At 45.5% G+C, this 24,508-nt stretch overlaps 1 protein-coding gene across 6 annotated transcripts; it reads right to left on the bottom strand.

The window, feature by feature from the left end:
- Positions 1-1,580: 1,580 nt before the first annotated feature.
- On the bottom strand, positions 1,581-12,522 carry LOC149312808 (ufm1-specific protease 2-like). Of its 6 annotated transcripts, XR_016281431.1 has the most exons (8): positions 12,375-12,522; positions 10,589-10,667; positions 8,824-9,007; positions 8,661-8,727; positions 7,245-7,402; positions 2,806-2,952; positions 2,247-2,375; positions 1,586-1,962 (listed from the first exon to the last, which is right to left on the bottom strand). XR_016281431.1 is itself a non-coding variant. In XM_089526992.1 (7 exons), exons 1-6 carry the CDS (start codon positions 12,420-12,422, stop codon positions 2,817-2,819), a joined length of 672 nt encoding a protein of 223 aa, XP_089383118.1. In that variant the 5' UTR covers positions 12,423-12,522; the 3' UTR covers positions 1,581-2,600; positions 2,806-2,816. The 6 variants fall into 6 exon arrangements, 4 of the variants coding, with proteins under 4 accessions (XP_089383118.1, XP_089383116.1, XP_089383115.1 ...); XR_016281430.1 differs by lacking the exon at positions 2,806-2,952 and adding an exon at positions 4,570-4,762 and having other exon boundaries at positions 1,581-2,375; XM_089526992.1 differs by having other exon boundaries at positions 1,581-2,600.
- Positions 12,523-24,508: the final 11,986 nt, after the last annotated feature.

Here is a 24,508-nt window from a genome sequence, read left to right as displayed (position 1 = left end):
ATTTCTGCATCCACACTCTAGAAATAAAACTGTTTGATAAAACCACTTTAACCGCCATGAGTTCATACTATGGAATTCTGGGAATTGTAGATTGTTGTGGCACCAGAGCTCTGACAGAGGTTCAAAAGACACTGCAGAAATAATCCAGTTTGTGACCACTTTAACTGCCTTGGCTCAATACTAGGGAATTCTGTGAGTCACAGTAAATTTCAGCATTTAGCTTAGGTGTACAATCCATAGATCGATACAACGAATAGTTTTGGGAGATATTTAGCCTTCTCTGTCAGAGAGCTCTGGTGCCACAATAAACTAAAATTCTCAGGATTCCCTCACACTAACCCAGGGCAGTTAAAGGGGTCTCAAACTGGATTATTTCTGCAGAATTGGGAAGTTGGGATCACTCCCTCTCAGCCTGTCCTATTTTATAGGGTTGTTGTGAGGCTGAAATGGAAAGGAAAGAGTAATATATATGCCACTTTAAGCTGGTGGGAAGAAAAGCAGGATATAAATATAACTAACGACTAATAAAATAAATAATGTACATCCTAGGTCTGAGGAATGATTAATAAGGGTTCTGAAAAATAAGTGATCTTCCAATTGTACCTGGAATTACATGATATTAAGCAATGCTCTACCAATCTTTAAACATCAATCTAGGCGTTCTGCTAAACCTAAATCCCAAAACTCAGAGTTACACATACTTTGATATACCAGAGGAGCACAGTCACATAATGTTCCCCAATAGTGATTCAATGATGTTTATGGTTACAAATCTAACAGAATTACAAATCGGCTAGCATTTCTGTGATAGCTAAGCAGTGATGCAAATCAGCTATAAGCCCTGAATTCACTTTTCAAAATTGTGTTAGATTTGTAAAGCTATTTGCATGTGATCTTGTCTCCTTCAGTGCCATCCAGTGGAATTTATGTGAATACCACAACTACAGAAGGAGAAGATATTAACTATATTTTGTCTTGTTTTGTGTGTCCCTTCAAATCATTTTTACCTTATGGCAGCCCTAAGGCAAACCTGTCCTAGGGTTTTCTCGGCAGATTTCTTCAGAGGGAGGTTGCCATTGCCATCCTCTGAGGCTGAGAGAGTGTGGCTTGCCCAAAGTCACCCAGTGGGTTTTTTTTTGCTCAAACGGGGAAGCAAACCTTGATCTCCAGAGTTGTAGTTAAATATTCAAACTACTACACCACATTGGCTCTCAGCATACAGGATATATCTCACCTCCCTGAATGGTATGGAAAATAAAAGTTGTCCAAATGACAGCTAAAATTATATGGAAAAACAAATCATTTCTACAGCTATAAATTTGAATGGATGCTTGCCTAAAATGCCACCCAAGGTTTTTATTTTTAATTTAATAATAAAGTATCCATTCAGTTGTCTGCAAAATATATACCCCACACAGAACATACAACCAAATAGGGTCACAGTTAATGTAATGTCATTGATTGGTGTAAAGCTTCTCAGTTCCTGCAAAATCAGTTCATGTAAAAATGTGACTAACATCAACCTTAAATAGACTCAAAGTGATAGAAAAAAAGTTTTGACATTATTTTGGATTACTTCACCAAGCAGTCATATCTTTTTCTCGGAGCTGGTAGCACCCGCATTGGGAAATAACACTCTCTCTCTGGAGTGACTGGGAGCATCCCATGAAGAAGTGAAAGAATGCTCAAATACTGTAATTGTAGTTTATTGTAGCACCAGAGCTCTCTGACAGAGAAGGTTAAATGTCTCACAAAACTACAGTTCCCAGAAATCCTTACCATTGAGCCAGGGCAGTTAAACCAGTCTCAGACTTGATTATTTCTGCAGTGTGTTTTGGACCAAAGTCTCCGACAGTGAAGCTCCTTCTTACAGAGACTTGTTATACTTGTCCAGCCCTTCTTTTTCCTCATATTCTGTCTAGCAGGAAGTTTTTTTAGCAGCATCAGCATTGGAAGGATTTGCTAGAATAAACATTTTCTTAGTTTCAAAAACACTATGTAATAAAATTAACAAAATGGAAGTTCTATCCTGAACTTATTCAGACCATAATCCTATAACCATGAATATAAATATATTGGAAACAGAGTATAGGTGGCAACTGCAAGATTACTTACTCCAAAATGATAACATTATAGAAGAAGCCAAACAGACCTCAAATATTATTTTCAAGAAAACCTATTTCTACAGTGTGTTTTGGATCAAAGTCTCTGACAGTGAAGGTCCTTCTTACAGAAACTTGTTATACCTGTCCAACCCTTCTTATACCTCCTCTTCTTCTGTCTAGCTGGAACTTTTTTAGCAGCATCAGCATTGGAAGGATAGGAAGGAGAGCTGGCAGAACACAGACTTTCAGTATCAGGTTGCAGCAGTGTGTCTGTAGTAAATAAAAGAATAAACAAAGCACAAGATGGGATTCCTCAAGGAGACCTTTACAGCCTCCCTCATACTAGATTATAGTCATATACCTGTTTGTTTATGGGCCTATAGATCCTGTTCTGCCATGGAGATTCACTGGGTGACTTTGGGCAAGTTACACACTCTCAGTCTAAGAAAACTCCTACAGGAAAATGCCTTAGGGTTGCCATAAGCAGGAAGTGACCTGAAGGCACACAACAACAACAGACAGACAGAGGCTGCCATGTGCTTTTTATTGACATTAGTGGTGAAATACAAGTTCTAGGAACCCCAAAGCCATCCTTCCTATGTCCATAAAGCCTTAGGATTCAATGGCTTCTAATCTCCTCTTTTTTGCCTATCATTCTGTCTTTGGCCTTGAAATTGGAGTAAGAATAAATGAAACTCACTATACCAGACTCTATGCCAGGTGGGTTGAGATGTACATGTGGGTTTCTGAGATATCCATCTTTAAATGGTTCATCTGGGAAACAATAGGCATTTGCCCTTCAGAAATAAGGTCTGTCAAAGGGTAGGTTAAACCATCCATGTAATTCCTAAAAACAAGGCAAAAGGTAATCAAGAAGCACGCATTTTCTTTCTGATCTGCTATATTATGCATGCCTTTTTAAAATCAATATTATTTTATTACAGCATATTGGACTGTGCTCACTAACAGTACTGAACTGACACTTTTTAGCAATACTATACCTCTGCATTTAATTCCTTATATGCAGGGTTCAACTATTACCATGATAAATTAGAATCATTATCAGGACAGAAAACCATTGTCAGAAGGAACTTGCACTGAACAGATACAGGTCAAAATTATCCAGGAACTATTGGAAAACCTATATAGAATGGTAAAGAAATAGAGAATCCCTTTCAGAGCAAGATTGCAATCCATGGGAGGCTGCCTCTGAAACCAGGGAGCTGCATTTTGACCTCCTGTCTGGCCTAATAACACATGAAAACTAAAATAGGTGATGTGATTTCACATTTTGTTGACACCATGAAATCAAGCAAGGAAGGGCAAACTTTTGAGTGTACTTATGTATCATATACTTTATCTCCCTGTATGTTACTAGAGGACAGAACAATACCAAACTGATGCTCTTGGCAGTAGTCATGGATTTATCATGCTGTTCAGGACCTGAGTAACTGCATGCACAGCATACTGACTACGGAATAGCAATGTAGTCAAAGATAATTTATGTAAAGAAAATAACAAGAAGCAATACAGTGTGAACAACCTTCAACCAAAATTATTTTTGTTAAAAGCTGCTTTACAGCATAAGAAAACCAGTTACAGAGAATAAACATCAACTATCAAAGTGTAGTTGCAATGACAATCCATTAGAGAGCCACTGGTCAACATTATTCACCACACACTGACGTTTTTAAATAGGGGCGACCTTGCAAAATCAATTCCTGTACAAAGGACTCAAAAAGAACTCTAGGAGGCTGTGCAGACCACCCCTAAGGGGCATCCTGCAGCCACCTCCAGCTGTGCTGGATTTGGACCACAGCAACCACACGATGTGGCCCTGATCTGGCCTTTCCAAGGTGCCATGGCTTTAAGCAGCTCCTTTGGCACTGCGTCTTTTGGATGCAGTGCCAAGGAGTACCATGACACCACATGCCATGTAGAGTGACGTGTGGCATCTCACCGCCCGGGGGGCGCAGTCAGGACATGCATCATGTGGACGCCATGCCTTGACTCCACCCGTGGCCAGCCTTAATGGCCAGTGTGCACAGCCCCTTACAACACAAACTTACTTCCATGAAAGCAATTACAGAGTAATAATCATAAGACATGGGCCAAAAGAAGTGGCTTCTGGCTGCTTCGTGGGGCATGGAATTCAGATGACACACGCCCCCAAAGTGGCCAGAAGCCACTCCAGAGTTGCAATCCGGTCTTTTGGAATGGATCAAAAAGGAGCAGGAAAAACCCAGCTCCTGGCAGCACCAGCTTGGTACCACAGTGGCAGCCTGTTTTGAAAGTGGGCAGTGTGATCATGGCCACAGGCTGCTCCTACGGGGCTGTCTGCTTCATCACATAATTAATAAATATTAATTATTAATAAATACGAATTATTAACAAATATTAATAAATGTAAATTATTAATATTTCAGCCAATATCATCCGAACAGTCTTTTAACATAAGATGTACCTGTCTGTAAGTCTCTAGCTGATTATCAGAAATGCCAGTTGGATATGAAATAGTTACAAGATGCTTTTTTCCTGGTAACATGAAATGGAATTGTTCTGGAACCACAACCGATGTTCCTTTCATATATTTTAAAATGCACTTTTCCATGTCAGTTAGCTGTGTGTGAATTGCATTCACCAGAAGACTTCATGCACTGCAAGATACCACAGAAACCATTTAAAAAACAGAACACCAAAAAAGCAATGACACTCTGTCACTTTCTATTCATTAATGTCCATGAATTCAGAGAGGACAGGGATTCTCCTAATAAGTAGTTCTGCCTCACTCTACAAATACTTTCTATTTATTTTGGAGTTAATGTAAGCTCACTGGTGAATGTGCATGAACACCTATTATATGCACAAAGTCAGGAAGAGACACTGAAGGCATTGAAAAGATTTTTTACTTGCCGGTCAAGGTAAATAATAACCATTATCAATGAATGTTGGAGAAAGTGTATTGGCCAAGGGATATTTCAGCTGTTGTTATGTGCCTTCAAGTCATTTCCGACTTGTGGCAACCTTAAGGTGAACCTATCACGGATGTTTCTTAGCAAGATTTTTTCAAAGGGAATTTGCCTTTGCATTCCTCTAAGGCTGCACTGGTTTACTGTGGATCGTTGGTAACTGCTGGGGTTTGGTTCCAGGAACTCACATGGATACCACAATCCATGGATCCTCAAGTCCAATTAAATACAATGGCATAGTAAAATGATGCTCCATATATAAAATAGCAAAATCAAGCTTTGCTTTTTTGAATTTATATATTTCATGAATATTCTCAAGTGTTAATGGTTGAATCCATGGATCAAGAATCTGTGGATACAGAGGGCCGACTCTGTATGCTGAAGGAAAAGTTTATTCATTTATTTAGAGCAGTGGCTCCCCAACACTGGTCCTCCAGATGTTTTGGACCTCAGTTCCCAGAATTCCTGACTGCTGGCTAAGGCTCCTGAGAGTTGAAGTCCAAAACACCTGGAGGGCCAAAGTTTGAGAATCACTGGTTTAGAGGTTTATATCCTGTCTTTCAATGAAACGATCCTCAAATTGTCTTACAGCAAAGTGTAGTAAAACCTGTATGCAACACCTGCAGAGTCAAGCAGTTCCTATTTCCCTGGCCAATGGATGGGGGCAGAATGCGCTTTCCTTTAAGTCTCCAGTTCCTGTGTAATTACCAATTGGAGCTCAGTGCTTTTTCTGTCTGGGGAGAGATAAACAAATTGCAATAAGCAAAACTGATGAGGGAGCAGTGGTTCTTTTCCTCTGTCTGAGAGCAGAGGCCAGTATATGCCTCTATTTCTTGACGGACAAATGTGTGTAAGAGATCATGAATGTTGACCAAGCAAGGTGTGAATTGCCCTGTTCATGGTGTCAACTTATGCACGATCAGTTGTGATTATTAATATTCTCCATTATAGTCACACAAAGCACAACGTATACATACATAATTATTCCATTTTTTCCATTGGTTACAACACAGTGACATATTTGTCATATTTACCAACAAAATGATTACAAAAGGTTCAACGGTGCATGCAAACAAAAAAATTATATTCTTTTATCTCTTTTCCTCCAGCTTTCTAAATACATATATAATGCAAGATCAGCCATAGGATAATGCTTTTTGCTCGAGCTTATTCTTTAGTTTGTCCTCTTTAGTAACAAGATTAAAACTCAACAAGAATGATACAACTTTATATTTAAGAATATTATGAAATTCAGCAGAAAGATGTATGTGATAGTTGTCCGTCTTTATATGGTAGATAAAGAAACATCATACTGTTATAAGATGGGACTGAGCTGGATGGCTTCTATGGCCTCTAGCGTCCCTTTCAACTCTGATTCTGTGACTTTAAAAAGGAACAAAAAGGCATAAAAGTAGATGGAGGAGGAATTACATAATAATAATAATAATAATAATAATAATAATAATAATAATAAGTTTTATTTCTATACCGCTATAGAGCAGCAAAGAAACATCCTGGCAAACTTTCTCTGTTTTGGATATTAGGCTAATAATGTCAATTCTTGGTTTTAAGTCTGACTACAAAAAAACCCTCGAAGATTGTTCTGGAGCCAGAGAACCACTTAGAAGAAAGGGACATGACATTCTTTCCCCAGCTTCAGCTGAGGATCATGTTATCAAGCTGTGTGTATAGAAACTGTAAAGACAACAAAGAGTCAGGCTGGCCCTTCAAAACACTTCAGGAGGCTGACATGAGAGCTGAAAACTTTGGGGTACTTGCTGAAGTATTTAATACTAAAGGTAAAGTTAGTCCCTTGACGTGAATGTCTAGTCATAACCAACTGTTGGTAGCGATGCTCATCTCTGTTATTAAGCCAGTGTTGTCCGAGGACCGCTCTGGTGGTCATGTGGCCAGCATGACTGCACTGAACACTGTTACCTTCCCACCGAAGCGGTACCTATTTATCTACTTGCATCTCAACTTGAATATTTTAATAAGAAACAATGTTCTTTCAAAACACCATGAGCTGCCTGGAATCTTAATTTTAAAGGAGACCAAACATGAGTAATCCCTGAAGCCCTGAAACCTCTCAAAGGCCGAAGAACATGGATTATATAGCAATATAAAACAAATTAAAGAAAACATACAAGTACATTTATGCATTACTTACTTCCGCCACATTTCTTCGGGAGACACGGAGACAACAGCATCAACTGGCAAGGTCATGCTTATGTAGTGATGCCCCTTGTTCTCTTTTTCAATGACTGGAGCCAGAGCTTCTGATGAAGTAGTCATTTCTAGCATAAGATCTATATTTACTATAGGCTGCTGCAAATAATAAAGGTACAAATTACAGACTAAACCATCTTAGTCTAGTGCGCTTGGGGAAGTAGCAACTTGAGGAGAGAAATCTAGATCAGAAAAACAGCACTTTACAAAAGGTTAACAGCCCTTCCCCAGTTATATCATAGCAGCATTCCAAGCTTGGTGGTCCTATTGCTGTCTGTAAAATAAACAACAGCTAATATCTTTAGTTTCACCTCAAGACTGGGCCAATTAAAAAGTAGCAATGGGGGCTGGAGATCAAGTGTTGCTCACACCAACACTATATTAGGAATTCAGAGATGCTATTCCAATGTTATGGTAGATGTGTGCTGAAAACGTTATAATTTCAACCTCATCTACTGCAGACTTGATTCTGCACGCTAATCCATACATATCCATTTCTGCTATAAAAACAAAACTATTACACTGGCTGCCAGCACATTTCAGGTGCTTATGCTGACATTTAAAGCTCTAAATAGTTAGGGACCTCAATATTTGAGGAAGCACCTCTCCCTATGTATGCCTGCTTGAGGGCTGAGATCTGCTGGGAGATCCTTCTCTGTGTCTCACCTGTGAAGTCAATACACTGTGTGAAGATGTGTTAGAGGGCCTTCATAGTCACAGCCAACCAATTGTAGAACATCCTGCCCTTAGAAACATAATTGGCACTAGCACTGGTTTCATTTAGGTGCCAAGTAAAAACATGGCTGCAATAGTCTTTGGGTGTCGCTGATTCCTTTGAAGGTTTTAAACTGTTTTAATCTTTTTTATTCTTTAATCTTTTTTTTTTTTAATGATTTAATTTTTGTTTTTACTGAAGCAGGCTCTTAATCAAGGAGGCTTTTCTATAGGGTATGTGCTTTAGTTATGTTTTTTACTTTTATGTGTTTATGTAATTATATACTGGTTTCAGCTAGTTGATTTTAATTGGGTTTTTTATTTTATTTTATTGTAAAGTTTTAAAATGTTTTATTTGTGAACTGCCTTGGGTCCCTTTCTAGGAGAAAGGCGGCATAGAAATGAAACAAATAAATAAATCTGTTTTAATAGGTTAATTGTATTTAATATCCCTTTAGTCTATTTTATTGTTTTGAACTGTTTTTACTGGTTTGCATTGGTTTTACTCATAGGTCACCCTGAGATCTTTTGCTATAGGGAGTGACAGAAATATTGTAATAAATAAATACGTAAATAATATTTTAAATAGCCTCTCTTTTTGTGTTCAGCTCTACAAAATCAGAAGAAGAAAAGGTATACGTACTGATTCGTGTAACTTTTTGTCTTTCTTTTTAAAAAACCTGCGTTTAGTCTCATCTTCTTGCTGAAACCTGGAAAACAGTGGTAAAATCAACTTATAATAAGGAATTATCGTAATACCAACACCCTTTAACATTCCTTTTGTTGTTTTTCTTGCTCGTACTTACTGAATGAACTGCAGTATCTCCTTACAAGCAGAGTCATCTGAAAGCTCACTGGCAACTGAGTATTTCCCACTATTTGGCCACAGATACACTGAGCTATGACGGATCCTGAACACCAGCACATCTGAAGCTAATTTTGTTGAAAGGTCACTGAAAACATATTTTATTGCTTCTTTTGTTGAAGATTCTGAAACAAAGAGAAAAGGGGGAAAAAACTTTGAGCGGATGGTGGCATCAAAGAAAGGAGGAGGCTTGTTCACTCTGGCCATTAATAGCCGATGACAAGACGCATTGTCTAAACATTTCTAAGTGAATAAGGCCCACTGAACACAGAGAGTTTTGTTTCTGAGTAAGCATATACAGGATTTTCAGTACTGCATTTTCATTAACAGCTAATACCAAGAAGAATAATGTTGCACTTCTGTTCTCCTAAGCTATAATAGCTATCCTCAGTTATGAAACGAGGACCCTAAGTCTTGATACCCCACCACCACCAAACTGATTTATTACTTGTCAAATTGGCTTTAAAGTTTCGTTTATAATCTGGTATTATATTCCATGAATAAAAAAGTATTTTTAAATAAAAGATGGGCTTCTGAGCAGCCTAACAGCTCCCCAAAAGGGACCCAGAAAATGCCAATGTTCAAAAGTTCCCTGCCCTCAAGACAGAAAATACAGAATGGGAAAATTGTTCAGGTAATGAAAGGCACATATAAAAACGGACATCTAACATTACCCTACAGGCACCTCAGATTTACACACTGTATCCTCAAGCATGTTTACATGGGAGCACTATTATTTTCAACAGGGATTTCAAATCGAGTGGTCTGTTGGGTCACAAACTATACATCCGCTTCAGTTGTTTTATTTCAAAAGAGAGCTACCCTGAAATATCTGAACATAACAAAGTTGCCAAACACTATGTGAGATCATTTGTCCTTCTACAGTCTACTCTTAGTGGTTGCATTTTTCCAGTGTATCTTGATGCCTGGCCCTTTTAACCAGAGAAGTCATGGATTGAACCAGGGCATGTTCTCTACTATTTCCTTGTGGAATCCTACACTCAGAAAGTAGGGCTACATCTACAATGAAGAAAAAAATGGAGTTCAATACCACTTTAATTGCCATGGCTCCATCCTATAGAATACTGGGATTTGTAGTTTGGTGAGGCGTCAGCACTCTTTGGCAGATAAGGCTAAAGACTTTGTAAAACTACAAATCCGATGATATCACAAGGTGGAGCTTCAGCACTTAGCGCTTACAGTGAGGTTGAACTGAATTATTTCTATAGTGTAGGTGCACCCACACAGTTGTCGAGCTGCAAACCATTTCCCAAGAGAATCATTCACTAAACACTGGTACAGGCCTGTGCTGCTTTTCTTGTTAACATACCATAGGAGTAACCCTTAGAATGCTGCCCATGAAGCCGCCAACGTGTCAGTCTTCTGTGCAGCTTCACCATCAAGTAGGGATCCTTGCCTGATAAGGCCAGTGATAGCAATGTCAGTCCTTGTATATCACAGCAGCAGTGAGTGTTTCTGGATATGTTACCCTATAGTGCAAAACCCCCAATTTTTCCAAGCTCTGAAAATTACACGTACCCAGACGACCCAAAAACCTACTGTTCGTCCCAATTTGGATGAAATGAACCATGTTTTGCTGACCCAGTGGTTTTAAAATGAGCCTGTCAATGAAGCCCATTAACATTTTTCTATAGAAATATTACTAATACTGTAAGTGTTAGTGTCTAGTAGCTATAGGGACGCACCGTCAGTAGCGGCCAGTTGGAAGGCAAGATCCAGGCCTCCTCTTATTCTAAAGATAATGTCCATCGTCTCTAAGATGACCTGTTTGGGGAAAAAGCAAAAAAGATATGAATTAATATGAAATGAAGTGCTGCTGCTTGAAGTTTTTCACAATGTGGCAGGAGTCTGGCTCAAAGAAACGTCTGTGGAACTCAACACTCAGTTTTATGCTCTGCATAACCCTATACAGACAGGCAAAAATAAAGCTGCTTCGGGTCACTTTGGAGGCATGGTGTTTCAATGATGCATGCGCCCTAAGAGTCTGGAAGCTGCACCAAAGCCTTAGGAGTCCTTCTGGACTCTTAGGATGCATGTATCATTTAAACAGCATACTTGCAAAGTGACTCGAAGCAGCTTTATTTTGGCCTGTCTGTATCAGACCAATGTTTCTCTTCTCTATGTGCTGCATCCCCTGTTTATAAAATGGCAATGAAACACCTATATTCCACAGAGGACCATAAACACGATGCACACCGAACAGGAGGAATTACCGCGATGAGAAAAATTTACAAGAGACAATGTTAAAACATTAACACCAAATGTTATCTGAAAACAAGTGGCATTATCATTTTCAATTCTTCTGATACGATGCTAAGTGAAAGTCCAATCCGAAGCATGCCGTTATATACACTTACTCAGGAGTAAGTCCTAGTGAACTCAATGGACCATCTGTGTAAATTTACATAGGGTTATGGTCTTATTCTGTTCTTGTATATCAATCTGACCCCTCTCTGGGTATTCTTTTTCTAGTAAATGAGTTGATGTTTGCAGACTGACAGTTTACAGATGGTTCCTATTTCGACGCAGGACCACAGAAGCGACTCTCATTGAAGAGGGCTCAGACTTCGCTGCTCTGCTTGGAGAAGATATGGCTAATATCAAACTGGAAAGCATAGGCTTACAGACAAATCCAGTCACAAGGTTGCACAAAATATACATCCAGATCTGGCAAATGTGGAAAGACAATCCTGGGATGCAGACTCATGAGACGGACGAACGAAAGCAAGAGCAAAGAGTGGTACCTTTCAAGAACATGAAACTCCCAGAAGCCCCTGACAGTTTAACAGCCAGGAATTCTGGGAACTGAAACAACAACAACAACAACAACAACAACAATAAATACATAAACCTGGAGGACCAAGGTTTGGGAACCACTGCTCTAAATTATGCCCAGATTTTGGTCCTCCAGATGTTTTTTAACTTCAGCTCCCAGAATTCCTGACTGTTGGCCAAGCTTGCAAGGGCTTCTGGGAGTTGTAGTCCTAGATATCTGGAGGACTAAAATTTGGGAATGAGCGACTAAGGTCCGAAACACACACTGCAGAAATCATCCAACTTTGACACCGCTTTAACTGCCCTGGCTCAGTGCTAGGGAATCCTGGGAAGTGTAGTTTATTGTGGCTAAATGTCTCACAAAACTACAATTCCCAGAGTTCCCTAGCACTGAGCCAGGGCAGTTAAAGCGGTCTCAAACTGGGTTATTCCTGCAGTGTGTGTTGGGGCCTAGATTGGGGAGGAGGTCCATTTGGAAGGAAAGAAAAAGACCAGAACTCCCAGAATCCCCTTTGGCTCTGGGAGCGGAGGCGCCTAAAAATAAGGGAAGAAGAAGAAGACAAAGAGGCTCCTTCTTCCTTCCAGCCCAAAATGAAATAGGGTCAAATGAGGACGGAATAACCAGGTCTCGGATGGGTCCATGCTCTGGAATTCTGGGAATGGTCGTGAGTTGTGGTGGCGCCAGAGCTGGCTTACCACGTCCGTCAGCGGGACACTGAGGGCAGGCGGCCCAGGCGGCTGCATGGCTCCTCTCCAGGCCTAGCCGCTTCCTCCTCGCCCTCCTTCCCTCAAGCACCGGTAGTTCCCTTTAGGAGCAGAGGCCTACATGTCCCATCATGCAACTCCCCTTAAGCACCCGGCCTATAATTCCCATCACGCAGCTCTCCTTAATCGCGCGGCCTACAATTCCCATGATGCAACTCCCCTTACGTTCCTAGCCTACATTTCCCATCATGCAACTCCCCTTAGACGCCTGGCCTACATTTCCCATCATGCAACTCCCCTTAGTCGCGCGGCCTACAATTCCCATCATGCAACACCACTTAGTCGCGCGGCCTACATTTCCCATCATGCAACTCCCCTTAAGCACCCAGCCTATAATTCCCATCACGCAGCTCTCCTTAATCGCGCGACCTACAATTCCCATGATGCAACTCCCCTTAAGTTCCTAACCTACATTTCCCATCATGCAACTCCCCTTAGACGCCTGGCCTACATGTCCCATCATGCAACTTCGCTTAGTCATGCGGCCTACAATTCCCATCATGCAACTCCCCTTAGTCACGTGGCCTACATTTCCCATCATGCAATTCCCTTTAGTCGCCTGGCCTACAATTCCCATCATGCAGCACTGCTTAGTCACCTGGCCTACATTTCCCATCATGCAGGTCCTCTTAGTCGAATGGTCTACAATTTCCATTACGCAACTCCCCTTAGCCACCTGGCCTACATTTCCCATCATGCAGCTCTCCTTAGTTGCGCAGCCTACATTTTCCATCATGCAACTCCCCTTAGTCGCGCGGCCTACATTACCCATCATGCAACTCTTCTTAAGCGGCCGGCCTACAATTCCCATCATGCAGCTCTCCTTAGTCGCCTCGCCTACATTTCCCATCATGCAGCTCTCCCTCATCATAAGGCCTACATTTCCCATCATGCAGCTCTACTTAATCGCGCTGCCTATATTACCCATCATGCAACTCCCTTTAAGTGCCCGGCCTACAATTCCCATCATGCAGCACTGCTTAGTCACCTGGCCTACATTTCCCATCATGCAGCTCTTCTTAGTCGAATGGTCTACATTTCCCATCATGCAGCTCTTCTTAGTCACCTGGCCTACATTTCCCATCATGCAATTCTCCCTCGTCACAAGGCCCTCATTTCCCATCATGCAGCTCTCCTTATTCGCCTCACCTACATTTCCCATCATGCAGCTCTCCTTAGTCGCGCTGCCTACATTACCCATCATGCAACTCTTCTTAAGCAGCCGGCCTACAATTCCCATCATGCAATTCATGGGGACTACATTTCCCTTCATGCAATTCTCCCTCATCGTAAGGCCTACATTTCCCATCATGCAACTCCCCTTAGTCGTGCAGCCTACAATTCCCATCATGCAACTCCCTTTAGTCGCCTGGCCTACCTTTCCCATCATGCAGCAGTCCTTAGTCACCTGGCCTACAATTCCCATAATGCAACTCCCTTTAAGCGCCCGACCTACAATTCCCATCATGCAGCTCTCCCTCATCATAAGGCCTACATTTCCCATCATGCAGCTCTACTTAATCGCGCTGCCTACATTACCCATCATGCAACTCCCTTTAAGTGTCCAGCCTACAATTCCCATCATGCAGCACTGCGTAGTCACCTGGCCTACATTTCCCATCATGCAGCACTGCTTAGTCACCTGGCCTACATTTCCCATCATGCAGCTCTCCTTAGTTGCGCAGCCTATATCTTCCATCATGCAATTCCCCTTAGTCGCGCTGCCTACATTTCCCGTCATGCAACTCCCCTTAGTCGCGCGGCCTACATTACCCATCATGCAACTCTTCTTAAGCGGCCGGCCTACAATTCCCATCATGCAGCTCTCCTTAGTCGCCTCGCCTACATTTCCCATCATGCAGCTCTCCCTCATCATAAGGCCTACATTTCCCATCATGCAGCTCTACTTAATCGCGCTGCCTATATTACCCATCATGCAACTCCCTTTAAGTGCCCGGCCTACAATTCCCATCATGCAGCACTGCTTAGTCACCTGGCCTACATTTCCCATCATGCAGCTCTTCTTAGTCGAATGGTCTACATTTCCCATCATGCAGCTCTTCTTAGTCACCTGGCCTACATTTCCCATCATGCAATTCTCCCTCGTCACAAGGCCCTCATTTCCCATCATGCAGCTCTCCTTATTCGCCTCGCCTACATTTCCCATCATGCAGCTCTCCTTAGTCGCGCTGCCTACATTACCCATCATGCAACTCTTCTTAAGCGGCCGGCCTACAATTCCCATCATGCAATTCATGGGGACTACATTTCCCATCATGCAATTCTCCCATATCGTAAGGCCTACATTTCCCATCATGCAACTCCTCTTAGTCGTGCAGCCTACAATTCCCATCATGCAACTCCCTTTAGTCACCTGGCCTACCTTTCCCATCATGCATCACTCCTTAGTCACCTGGCCTACAATTCCCATCATGCAACTCCCTTTAAGCGTCCGGCCTACAATTCCCATCATGCAGCTCTCTGTAGTCATGTAGCCTACATTTCCAATCATGCAGGTATCCTTAGTCACGCAGCTTACATTAGCCATCATGCAACTCCCCTTAAACAGCCGGCCTACAATTCCCATCATGCAGCTCTTCTTAGTCGCATGGTCTACAATTTCCATCACGCAACTCCCCTTAGTCGCCTGGCCTACATTTCCCATCATGCAGCTCTCCTAAGTAGCGCGGCCTACATTTCCCGTCACGCAGCTCTCCTTAGTCACACGGCCTACAATTCCCATCATGCAGCTCTCCTTAGTTGCCCAGCCTATATTTCCAATCATGCAACTCCCCTTAGTCGCCTGGCCTACATTTCCCATCAAGCAACTCCCCTTAAGCTCCCGGCTTACAATTCCCATCATGCAGCTCTCCATATTTGTGCGGCCTACAATTCTCATCATGCAACTCCCCTTAAGCTCCCGGCCTACAATTCCCATTATGCAGCTCTTCCTAGTTGCCAGGCCTACATTACCCATCATGCACCTCACTTAAAGCGGCCGGCCTACATTTCCCATCATGCAGCTCTCCTTAGTCACGCAGCCTACATTACCCATCATGCAACTCCCCTTAAGCGCCCAGTCTCCAATTCGCATCATGCAGCTCTCCATAGTGGCCTGACCTACATTTCCCATCATGCAGCTCTCCCTCACTGCAAGGCCTACAATTCCCATCATGCAGCTCTCCTTAGTTGCCTGGCCTACATTACCCATCATGCAACTCTTCCTAAGCGGCCGGCCTACAATTCCCATCATGCAGCTCTCCATAGTCATGGGGACTACATTTCCCATCATGCAATTCTCCCTCGTCACAAGGCCCTCATTTCCCATCATGCAGCTCTCCTTATTCGCCTCGCCTACATTTCCCATCATGCAGCTCTCCTTAGTCGCGCTGCCTACATTACCCATCATGCAACTCACCATAAGCGGCCGGCCTACAATTCCCATCCTGCAACTCCCCTTAAGTGACTGGCCTACATTTCCCATCATGCAGCTCTCCTAAGTAGCGCGGCCTACATTTCCCGTCATGCAGCTCTCCTTAGTCACACGGCCTACATTTCCCATCATGCAGCTCTCTTTAGTCGCTCGGCCTACAATTCCCATCATGCAGCTCTCCTTAGTTGCCCAGCCTACATTTCCAATCATGCAACTCCCCTTAGTCGCCTGGCCTACATTTCCCATCAAGCAACTCCCCTTAAGCTCCCGGCTTACAATTCCCATCATGCAGCTCTCCATATTCGTGCGGCCTACAATTCTCATCATGCAACTCCCCTTAAGCTCCCGGCCTACAATTCCCATCATGCAGCTCTTCCTAGTTGCCAGGCCTACATTACCCATCATGCACCTCACTTAAAGCGGCCGGCCTACATTTCCCATCATGCAGCTCTCCTTAGTCACGCAGCCTACATTACCCATCATGCAACTCCCCTTAAGCGCCCAGTCTCCAATTTGCATCATGCAGCTCTCCATAGTGGCCTGACCTACATTTCCCATCATGCAGCTCTCCCTCACTGCAAGGCCTACAATTCCCATCATGCAGCTCTCTTAGTTGCCTGGCCTACATTACCCATCATGCAACTCTTCCTAAGCGGCCGGCCTACAATTCCCATCATGCAGCTCTCCATAGTCATGGGGACTACATTTCCCATCATGCAATTCTCCCTCGTCACAAGGCCCTCATTTCCCATCATGCAGCTCTCCTTAGTCGCGCTGCCTACATTACCCATCATGCAACTCACCATAAGCGGCCGGCCTACAATTCCCATCCTGCAACTCCCCTTAAGTGACTGGCCTACATTTCCCATCATGCAGCTCTCCGTAGTCGCGCAGCCTACATTACTCCCCTTAAGAGGCCGGCCTACAAATCCCATTATACTACTCCCCTGAAGCGGCTGGCCTACATTTCCCATCATGCAGCTCCCCTTAGTCGCCTGGCCTACCTTTCCCATCATGCAGCACTCCTTAGTCACCTAGCCTACAATTCCCATCATGCAACTCCCCTTAAGCACCCGGCCTACAATTCCCATCATGCAACTCCCTTTAGTTGCCAGGCCTACCTTTCCCATCATGCAGCACTCCTTAGTCACCTGGCCTACAATTCCCATCATGCAACTCCCCTTAGTCACCTGGCCTACATTTCCCATCATGCAACTCCGTTTAAGCGCCCAGCCTACAATTCCCATCATGCAGCTCTCTGTAGTCATGTAGCCTACATTTCCCATGATGCAGCTCTCCTTAGTCGCCTGGCCTACATTACCCATCATGCAACTCCCCTTAAGTGCCCGGTCTACAATTCCCATCATGCAGCACTCCTTAGTCACCTGGCCTACATTTCCCATCATGCAGCTCTCCATAGTGGCCTGGCCTATATTTCCCATCATGCAGCTCTCCTTAGTTGAATGGCCTACATTACCCATCATGCAACTCCCCTTAGTTACCCGGCCTACACTTCCCATCATGCAGCTCTTCTCAGTCGCATGGTCTACAATTTCCATCACGCAACTCCCCTTAGTCACCTGGCCTACATTTCTCATCATGCAGCTCTCCTTAGTTGCGCGGCCTACATTTCCCATCATGCAACTCCCCTTAGTCACGCGGCCTACATTTCCCATCATGCAGCTCTCCTTAGTCGCACGGCCTACATTTCCCATCATGCAGCTCTCCTTAGTTGCTCGGCCTACATTTCCCATCATGCAGCTCTCCTTAGTCGCCTCGCCTACATTTCCCATCATGCAGCTCTCCCTCATCATAAGGCCTACATTTCCCATCATGCAGCTCTACTTAATTGCGCTGCCTACATTACCCATCATGCAACTCCCTTTAAGTGCCCGGCCTACAATTCCCATCATGCAGCACTGCTTAGTCACCTGGCTTACATTTCCCATTATGCAGCTCCTCTTAGTCGAATGGTCTACAATTTCCATTACGCACCTCCCCTTAGTCACCTGGCCTACATTTCCCATCATGCAGCTCTCCTTAGTTGCGCAGCCTACATTTTCCATCATGCAACTCCCCTTAGTCGCACGGCCTACATTACCCATCATGCAACTCTTAAGCGGCCGGCCTACAATTCCCATCATGCAGCTCTCCTTAGTCGCCTCGCCTACATTTCCCATCATGCAGCTCTCCCTCATCATAAGGCCTACATTTCCCATCATGCAGCTCTACTTAATCGCGCTGCCTACATTACCCATCATGCAACTCCCTTTAAGTGCCCGGCCTACAATTCCCATCATGCAGCTCTCCTTAGTTGCCCAGCCTACATTTCCAATCATGCAACTCCCCTTAGTCGCCTGGCCTACATTTCCCATCAAGCAACTCCCCTTAAGCTCCCGCGGCCTACATTACCCATCATGCAACTCTTCTTAAGCGGCCGGCCTACAATTCCCATCATGCAATTCATGGGGACTACATTTCCCATCATGCAATTCTCCCTCATCGTAAGGCCTACATTTCCCATCATGCAACTCCCCTTAGTCATGCAGCCTACAATTCCCATCATGCAACTCCCTTTAGTCACCTGGCCTACCTTTCCCATCATGCAGCACTCCTTAGTCACCTGGCCTACAATTCCCATAATGCAACTCCCTTTAAGCGCCCAACCTACAATTCCCATCATGCAGCTCTCCCTCATCATACGGCCTACATTTCCCATCATGCAGCTCTACTTAATCGCGCTGCCTACATTACCCATCATGCAACTCCCTTTAAGTGCCTGGCCTACAATTCCCATCATGCAGCACTGCGTAGTCACCTGGCCTACATTTCCCATCATGCAGCTCTTCTTAGTTGCGCGGCCTACATCTTCCATCATGCAACTCCCCTTAGTCGCGCTGCCTACATTTCCCGTCATGCAACTCCCCTTTGTCACACGGCCTACATTACCCATCATGCAACTCTTCTTAAGCGGCCAGCATACAATTCCCATCATGCAATTCATGGGGACTACATTTCCCATCATGCAATTCTCCCTCATCGTAAGGCCTACATTTCCCCTTAGGCGACTAAGGGGAGTTGCATTATGGGAATTGTAGGCCAAGTGACAAAGGAGTGCTGCATGATGGGAAAGGTAGGCCAGGCAACTAAAGGGAGTTGCATGATGGGAATTGTAGGCCGGGTGCTTAAGGGGAGTTGCATGATGGGAATTGTAGGCCAGGTGACTAAGGAGTGCTGCATGATGGGAAAGGTAGGCCAGGCGACTAAAGGGAGTTGCATGATGGGAATTGTAGGCCAAGTCACTAAGGAGTGCTGCATGATGGGAAAGGTAGGCCAGGCAACTAAAGGGAGTTGCATGATGGGAATTGTAGGCCGGGTGCTTAAGGGGAGTTGCATGATGGGAATTGTAGGCCAGGTGACTAAGGAGTGCTGCATGATGGGAAAGGTAGGCCAGGCGACTAAAGGGAGTTGCATGATGGGAATTGTAGGCTGCATGACTAAGGGAAGTTGCATGATGGGAAATGTAGGCCTTACGATGAGGGAGAATTGCATGATGGGAAATGTAATTCCCATGAATTGCAAGATGGGAATTGTATGCCGGCCGCTTAAGAAGAGTTGCATGATGGGTAATGTAGGCCGTGTGACAAAGGGGAGTTGCATGACGGGAAATGTAGGCAGCGCGACTAAGGGGAGTTGCATGATGGGAGATGTAGGCCGCGCAACTAAGGAGAGCTGCATGATGGGAAATGTAGGCCAGGTGACTAAGGAGAGTTGCGTAATGGAAATTGTAGACCATTCGACTAAGAAGAGCTGCATGATGGGAAATGTAGGCCTTGCGACGAGGCAGACCTGCATGGTGGGATATGTAGGCCACGCGACTATGGAGAGCTGCATGATGGGAATTGTAGGCCAGCTGCTTAAGGGGAGTTGCAAGATCGGTAATGTAGGCCGTGCGACTAAGGAGAGCTGCATGATGGGAATTGTAGGCCGGCTGTTTAAGGTGAGTTGCATGATGGCTAAAGTAAGCCGTGTGACTTAGGAGAGCTGCATGATGGGAAATGTAGGCTGTGTGACTACAGAGAGCTGCATGATGGGAAATGTAGGCCGTGCGACTATGGAGAGCTGCATGATGGGAATTGTAGGCCAGGCGACTAAGGAGAGCTGCATGATGGGAATTGTAGCCCGGCCTCTTAAGGGGAGTTGCATGATAGGAAATGTAGGCCAGGCAACTAAGGAGAGCTGCATGATGGGAATTGTAGGCCGGGCGCTTAAGGGGAGTTGCAAGATCGGTAATGTAGGCCGTGCAACTAAGGAGAGCTGCATGATGGGAAATGTAGGCCAGGCGACTAAGGAGAGCTGCATGATGGGAAATGTAGGCCGGCCGCTTAAGGGGAGTAGTATAATGGGAATTGTAGCCTGGCCTCTTAAGGGGAGTTGCATGATAGGAAATGTAGGCCAGGCAACTAAGGAGAGCTGCATGATGGGAATTGTAGGCCAGGCGCTTAAGGGGAGTTGCAAGATCGGTAATGTATGCCGTGCGACTAAGGAGAGCTGCATGATGGGAGTTGTAGGCCAGGTGACTAAGGAGTGCTGCATGATGGGAAAGGTAGGCCAGGCAACTAAAGGGAGTTGCATGATGGGAATTGTAGGCCGGGTGCTTAAGGAGAGTTGCAAGATGGCTAATGTAAGCCGCGTGACTAAGGAGAGCTGCATGATGGGAAATGTCGGCTGTGTGACTACAGAGAGCTGCATGATGGGAATTGTAGGCCGGGCGCTTAAAGGGAGTTGCATGATGGGAAAGGTAGGCCAGGCGACTAAGGGGAGTTCCATGATGGGAAATGTAGGCCAGGCAACTAAGGAGAGCTGCATGATGGGAAATGTAGGCCGGCCGCTTAAGGGGAGTAGTATAATGGGAATTGTAGGCCGGCTTCTTAAGGGGAGTTGCATGATGGGAAATGTAGGCCAGGTGACTATGGAGAGCTGCATGATGGGAAATGTAGGCCAGGCGACTAAGGGGAGTTGCATGATGGGAAATGTAGGCCGGCGCTTAAGGGGAGTAGTATAATGGGAATTGTAGGCCGGCCTCTTAAGGGGAGTTGCATGATGGGAAATGTAGGCCAGGTGACTATGGAGAGCTGCATGATGGGAATTGTAGGCCAGGTGACTAAGAAGTGCTGCATGATGGGAAAGGTAGGCCAGGCAACTAAAGGGAGTTGCATGATGGGGATTGTAGGCCAGGCAACTAAGGAGAGCTGCATGATGGGAATTGTAGGCCGGTCATTTAAGGGGAGTTGCATGATGAGAATTGTAGGCCGGCCACTTACGGGGAGTTACATGATGGGTAATGTAGGCAGCGCGACTAAGGAGAGCTGCATGATGGGAAATGTAGGCCAGGCGACTAAGGAGAGTGCATGATGGGAAATGTAAGCCAGGCGACTAAGGGGTGTTGCATGATGGCTGGGAAATGTAGGCCTTGCGAAGAGGGAGACCTGCATGATGGGAAATGTAGGCCGGCTGCTTAAGAAGAGTTGCATGATGGGAATTGTTTGGCCGCGCGACTAAGGAGAGCTGCATGATGGGAAATGTAGGCCAGGCGACTAAGGGGAGTTGCATGATGGAAATTGTAGGCTGCGTGACTAAGGAGAGCTGCATGATAGGAATTGTCGGCTGGGTGTTTAAGGGGAGTTGTGTGATGGGAAATGTAGGCCTAGCGACGAGGGAGACCTGCATGATGGGAAATGTAGGCCAGGTGACTAAGGGGAGTTGCATGATGGGAAATGTAGGCCTTATGAAGCGGGAGACCTGCATGATGGGAAATGTAGGCCAAGTGACTAAGGGGAGTTGCATGATGGGAATTGTAGGCCACGCGACTAAGGAGAGCTGCAGGACGGGAATTGAAAGCCAGGCGTTTGAGGGGAGTTGCATTATGGGTAGGGTTGCCATAGCTGAGGACCTCCAAACCGGGACAAATGTAGGACAAGGTTTAAAAATGTAGGAGCTTTTTTTTTAAAAGGTCCTACATTTTTAAACCTTGTCCTCCTTCTCCTTCCCGGCTTGGGAGGAAACCTCAGCCTGCTCCCAGGCCAGGAACGAGCGGGGGGGGCCGACTGTCATCGCGGCAATCACCGCGATGACAAGTGGCCTCCTCAGCCTCGCAGAGGCCTTGGAGGACCCTGTGGCCGGAGCTCCGACCATGGAGTCTTCCAAGGCCTCCCTGGGGCTTGGCAGACGATGTCTCCCAGGCAGCAGGGAAGCCTGGGAAGGGGGAGCAGGGCACCGCGATCGCGGGCGGCCCCCACTCCCCTTCCCGGCCTCTGTGGAGGCTTGGGCCTCCATAGAGGCCGGGAAGGAGGGAGAAGGGCGGCCGCGCTCGCCGCAATCGCGGGCGGCCCCCACTCCCTTTCCCGGCCTCTGTGGAGGCTTGGGCCTCCATAGAGGCCGGGAAGCAGGGAGAAGGGCACCCGCGATCGCGGCGATCGCGGCAATCGCGGGCGGCCCCCCACTCCCCGGCCTCTGTGGAGGCTTGGGCCTCCATAGAGGCCGGGAAGCAGGGAGAAGGGCGCCCGCGCTTGCGGCGATCGCGGGGCGGCCCCCACTCCCCTTCCCGGCCTCTGTGGAGGCTTGGGCCTCCATAGAGGCTGGGAAGGAGGGAGCAGGGCACCCGCGATCGCCGTGATCGCCGCGATCGCGGGCGACCCCCACTCCCTTTCCCGGCCCCTGTGGAGGCTTGGGCCTCCATAGAGGCCGGGAAGCAGGGAGCAGAGCCAGACCGCCTCCCTCGCTGGCGGAGGAGGCGACAAGGCAGCGGAAAAGGGCCTCGCCGAGGTGAGACCCTTTCCTGCTGTCAGGCCGCTTCCCTCGCCAGCGGAGGAGGCCAAGCAGGGAACGGAGGCGAGGCTCCTTTCCCTGCTTGGCGTCCGTTGTGGGGTGGGGGGTGTCCCGGGGGCGGGGCCAAACTGGGGCGGGACTGTGCGGACCCGCCCCAAACCGGGAAAGTCCCACCCCCCAGCGGGATATGGCAACCCTAATTATGGGAAATGTAGGCTGCGCGACGAGGGAGAGCTCGATCATGAGAATTGTAGGCCGCGTGACTAAGGGGAGTTGCATGATGGGAAATGTAGGCCAGGCGACTAAGTAGAGTTGCATGATGGGAAATGTAGGCCAGGCGACTATGGCGAGCTGCATGATGGGAATTGTAGGCCGGGCGCTTAAGGGGAGTTGCATGATGAGAAATGTAGGCCGCATGATGGGAAATGTAGGCAGCGCAATGAGGGGGACCTGCATGATGGGAAATGTAGGCCAGGCGACTAAGGAGAGCTCCATGATGGGAACTGTAGGCCAGGCGCTTAAGGGGAGTTGCATGATGAGAATTGTAGGCTGCACAACTATGGAGAGCTGCATGATGGGAATTGTAGGCCGGGCGCTTAAGGGGAGTTGCATGATGGGAACTTTTGACACCACTTTAACTACCCTGGATCCATCTTACAGGATCCTGGGATTTGTAGTTTCAGTGCGGAACAGCGCTCTTTGCCAGAGAAGGCTCAAGACCCTGTGAAACTGCAAAAATACATCTGCAAATGTTTCTTTTGCATGTTGCTAATCGTACTGTGCTTTTTAAATTGTAAGCTGCTTTGCATCTCAATTTTTGGGGAAAGGATATAAATATCATAGTCATCATAATTCAAAACTGTAGATACTCAGTCAAAATAATATAATAAAATAAAATACCTTCTTATCCCCCAAAACTGTAGCAATGACCTTTCCTGCTGACCTTTGAATCTTGGATTTCTTCGGTGGTGGAGAACCTGAATCCTTATACTTCCTTTCCTTCCATCTAGCTGGAAGTTTTTTAGCAGCATCAGCATTGGAAGGATAGGAAGGAGGGCTGGCAGAACACAGCCTTTCAGTATCAGATTGCAGCAGTGTGTCTGTAGTAAATAAAAGAATAAACAAAGCACAAGACGGGAAAGTGGATTCTACTCTAGCTCATCCACTGTGGTCAGGTGTGCCTGGCTGCAAAAGGCAAATAGCAGCTGCCTTCAGAATCCCTTACAGAGTATGCATGAATAGCTAAACAGAGAAAAGGGATGAACGCAGATAAGCCTGCCTCACCAGCTATGCCTCAGCACATTGAGAAAAGAATACCTCTGGTCACCAAAAATGGAAATCATAAATGTGGGAAATGGTTCAAATAAATTAAGAGATGCATATTGGAAGAAGCCTTGAAGTGTTTTGACAAGTGGTCTCTACAGAAGGTTCAAAATTTTGCTCTTCACTTATGCAGGGTTTACCTGACCTTCTTGTTTCATTTCACATGTGCTAATTGTTTTTTGAATAATAGGTTTGCTGAAAACATCTTAAACTGCCCTTCTTTTTGTAGCAGGAACTTAACCCTTTTCTTCCTATGTTATTTCTGGCTCTGATGCTAAATTTCTGTTAAAGGAGTAATGCCCAGGAACACATCAACTTCATTTCCCAAGGCATACCTCTAGTATGTGATGCCTCTAGCCCATAAATTACCATTTCTCAAAAAGAGGTAAGGACAGGGAGTCTTTCTCATGGAGCTTGTCCACACTAAGGATAAAATGCGTACTGAGTCCAAATCCAGTGCAATTTGTCCACTGTGAATCTG

Source organism: Sceloporus occidentalis, unplaced genomic scaffold (assembly GCF_023333645.1).
Source record: "Sceloporus occidentalis isolate IW3139 unplaced genomic scaffold, rSceOcc1.0.p SCAF_5, whole genome shotgun sequence".
Classification (NCBI taxonomy): domain Eukaryota; kingdom Metazoa; phylum Chordata; class Lepidosauria; order Squamata; family Phrynosomatidae; genus Sceloporus; species Sceloporus occidentalis.
This window is presented reverse-complemented; position numbering and strand designations above follow the sequence as displayed.

What these genes read in the sequence shown, in the direction of transcription:
- LOC149312808 (XM_089526992.1), bottom strand. Translation starts at nt 12,422, where the DNA reads ATGCAGCCGCCTGGGCCGCCTGCCCTCAGTGTCCCGCTGACGGACGTG. An exon ending in CCAACTGGCCGCTACTGACG is followed by an intron (nt 9,008 to 10,588) that starts GTGCGTCCCTAT and finishes TCTTTGTTTCAG; the next exon opens with AATCTTCAACAAAAGAAGCA. An exon ending in ACAAAAAGTTACACGAATCA is followed by an intron (nt 7,403 to 8,660) that starts GTACGTATACCT and finishes TATTATTTGCAG; the next exon opens with CAGCCTATAGTAAATATAGA.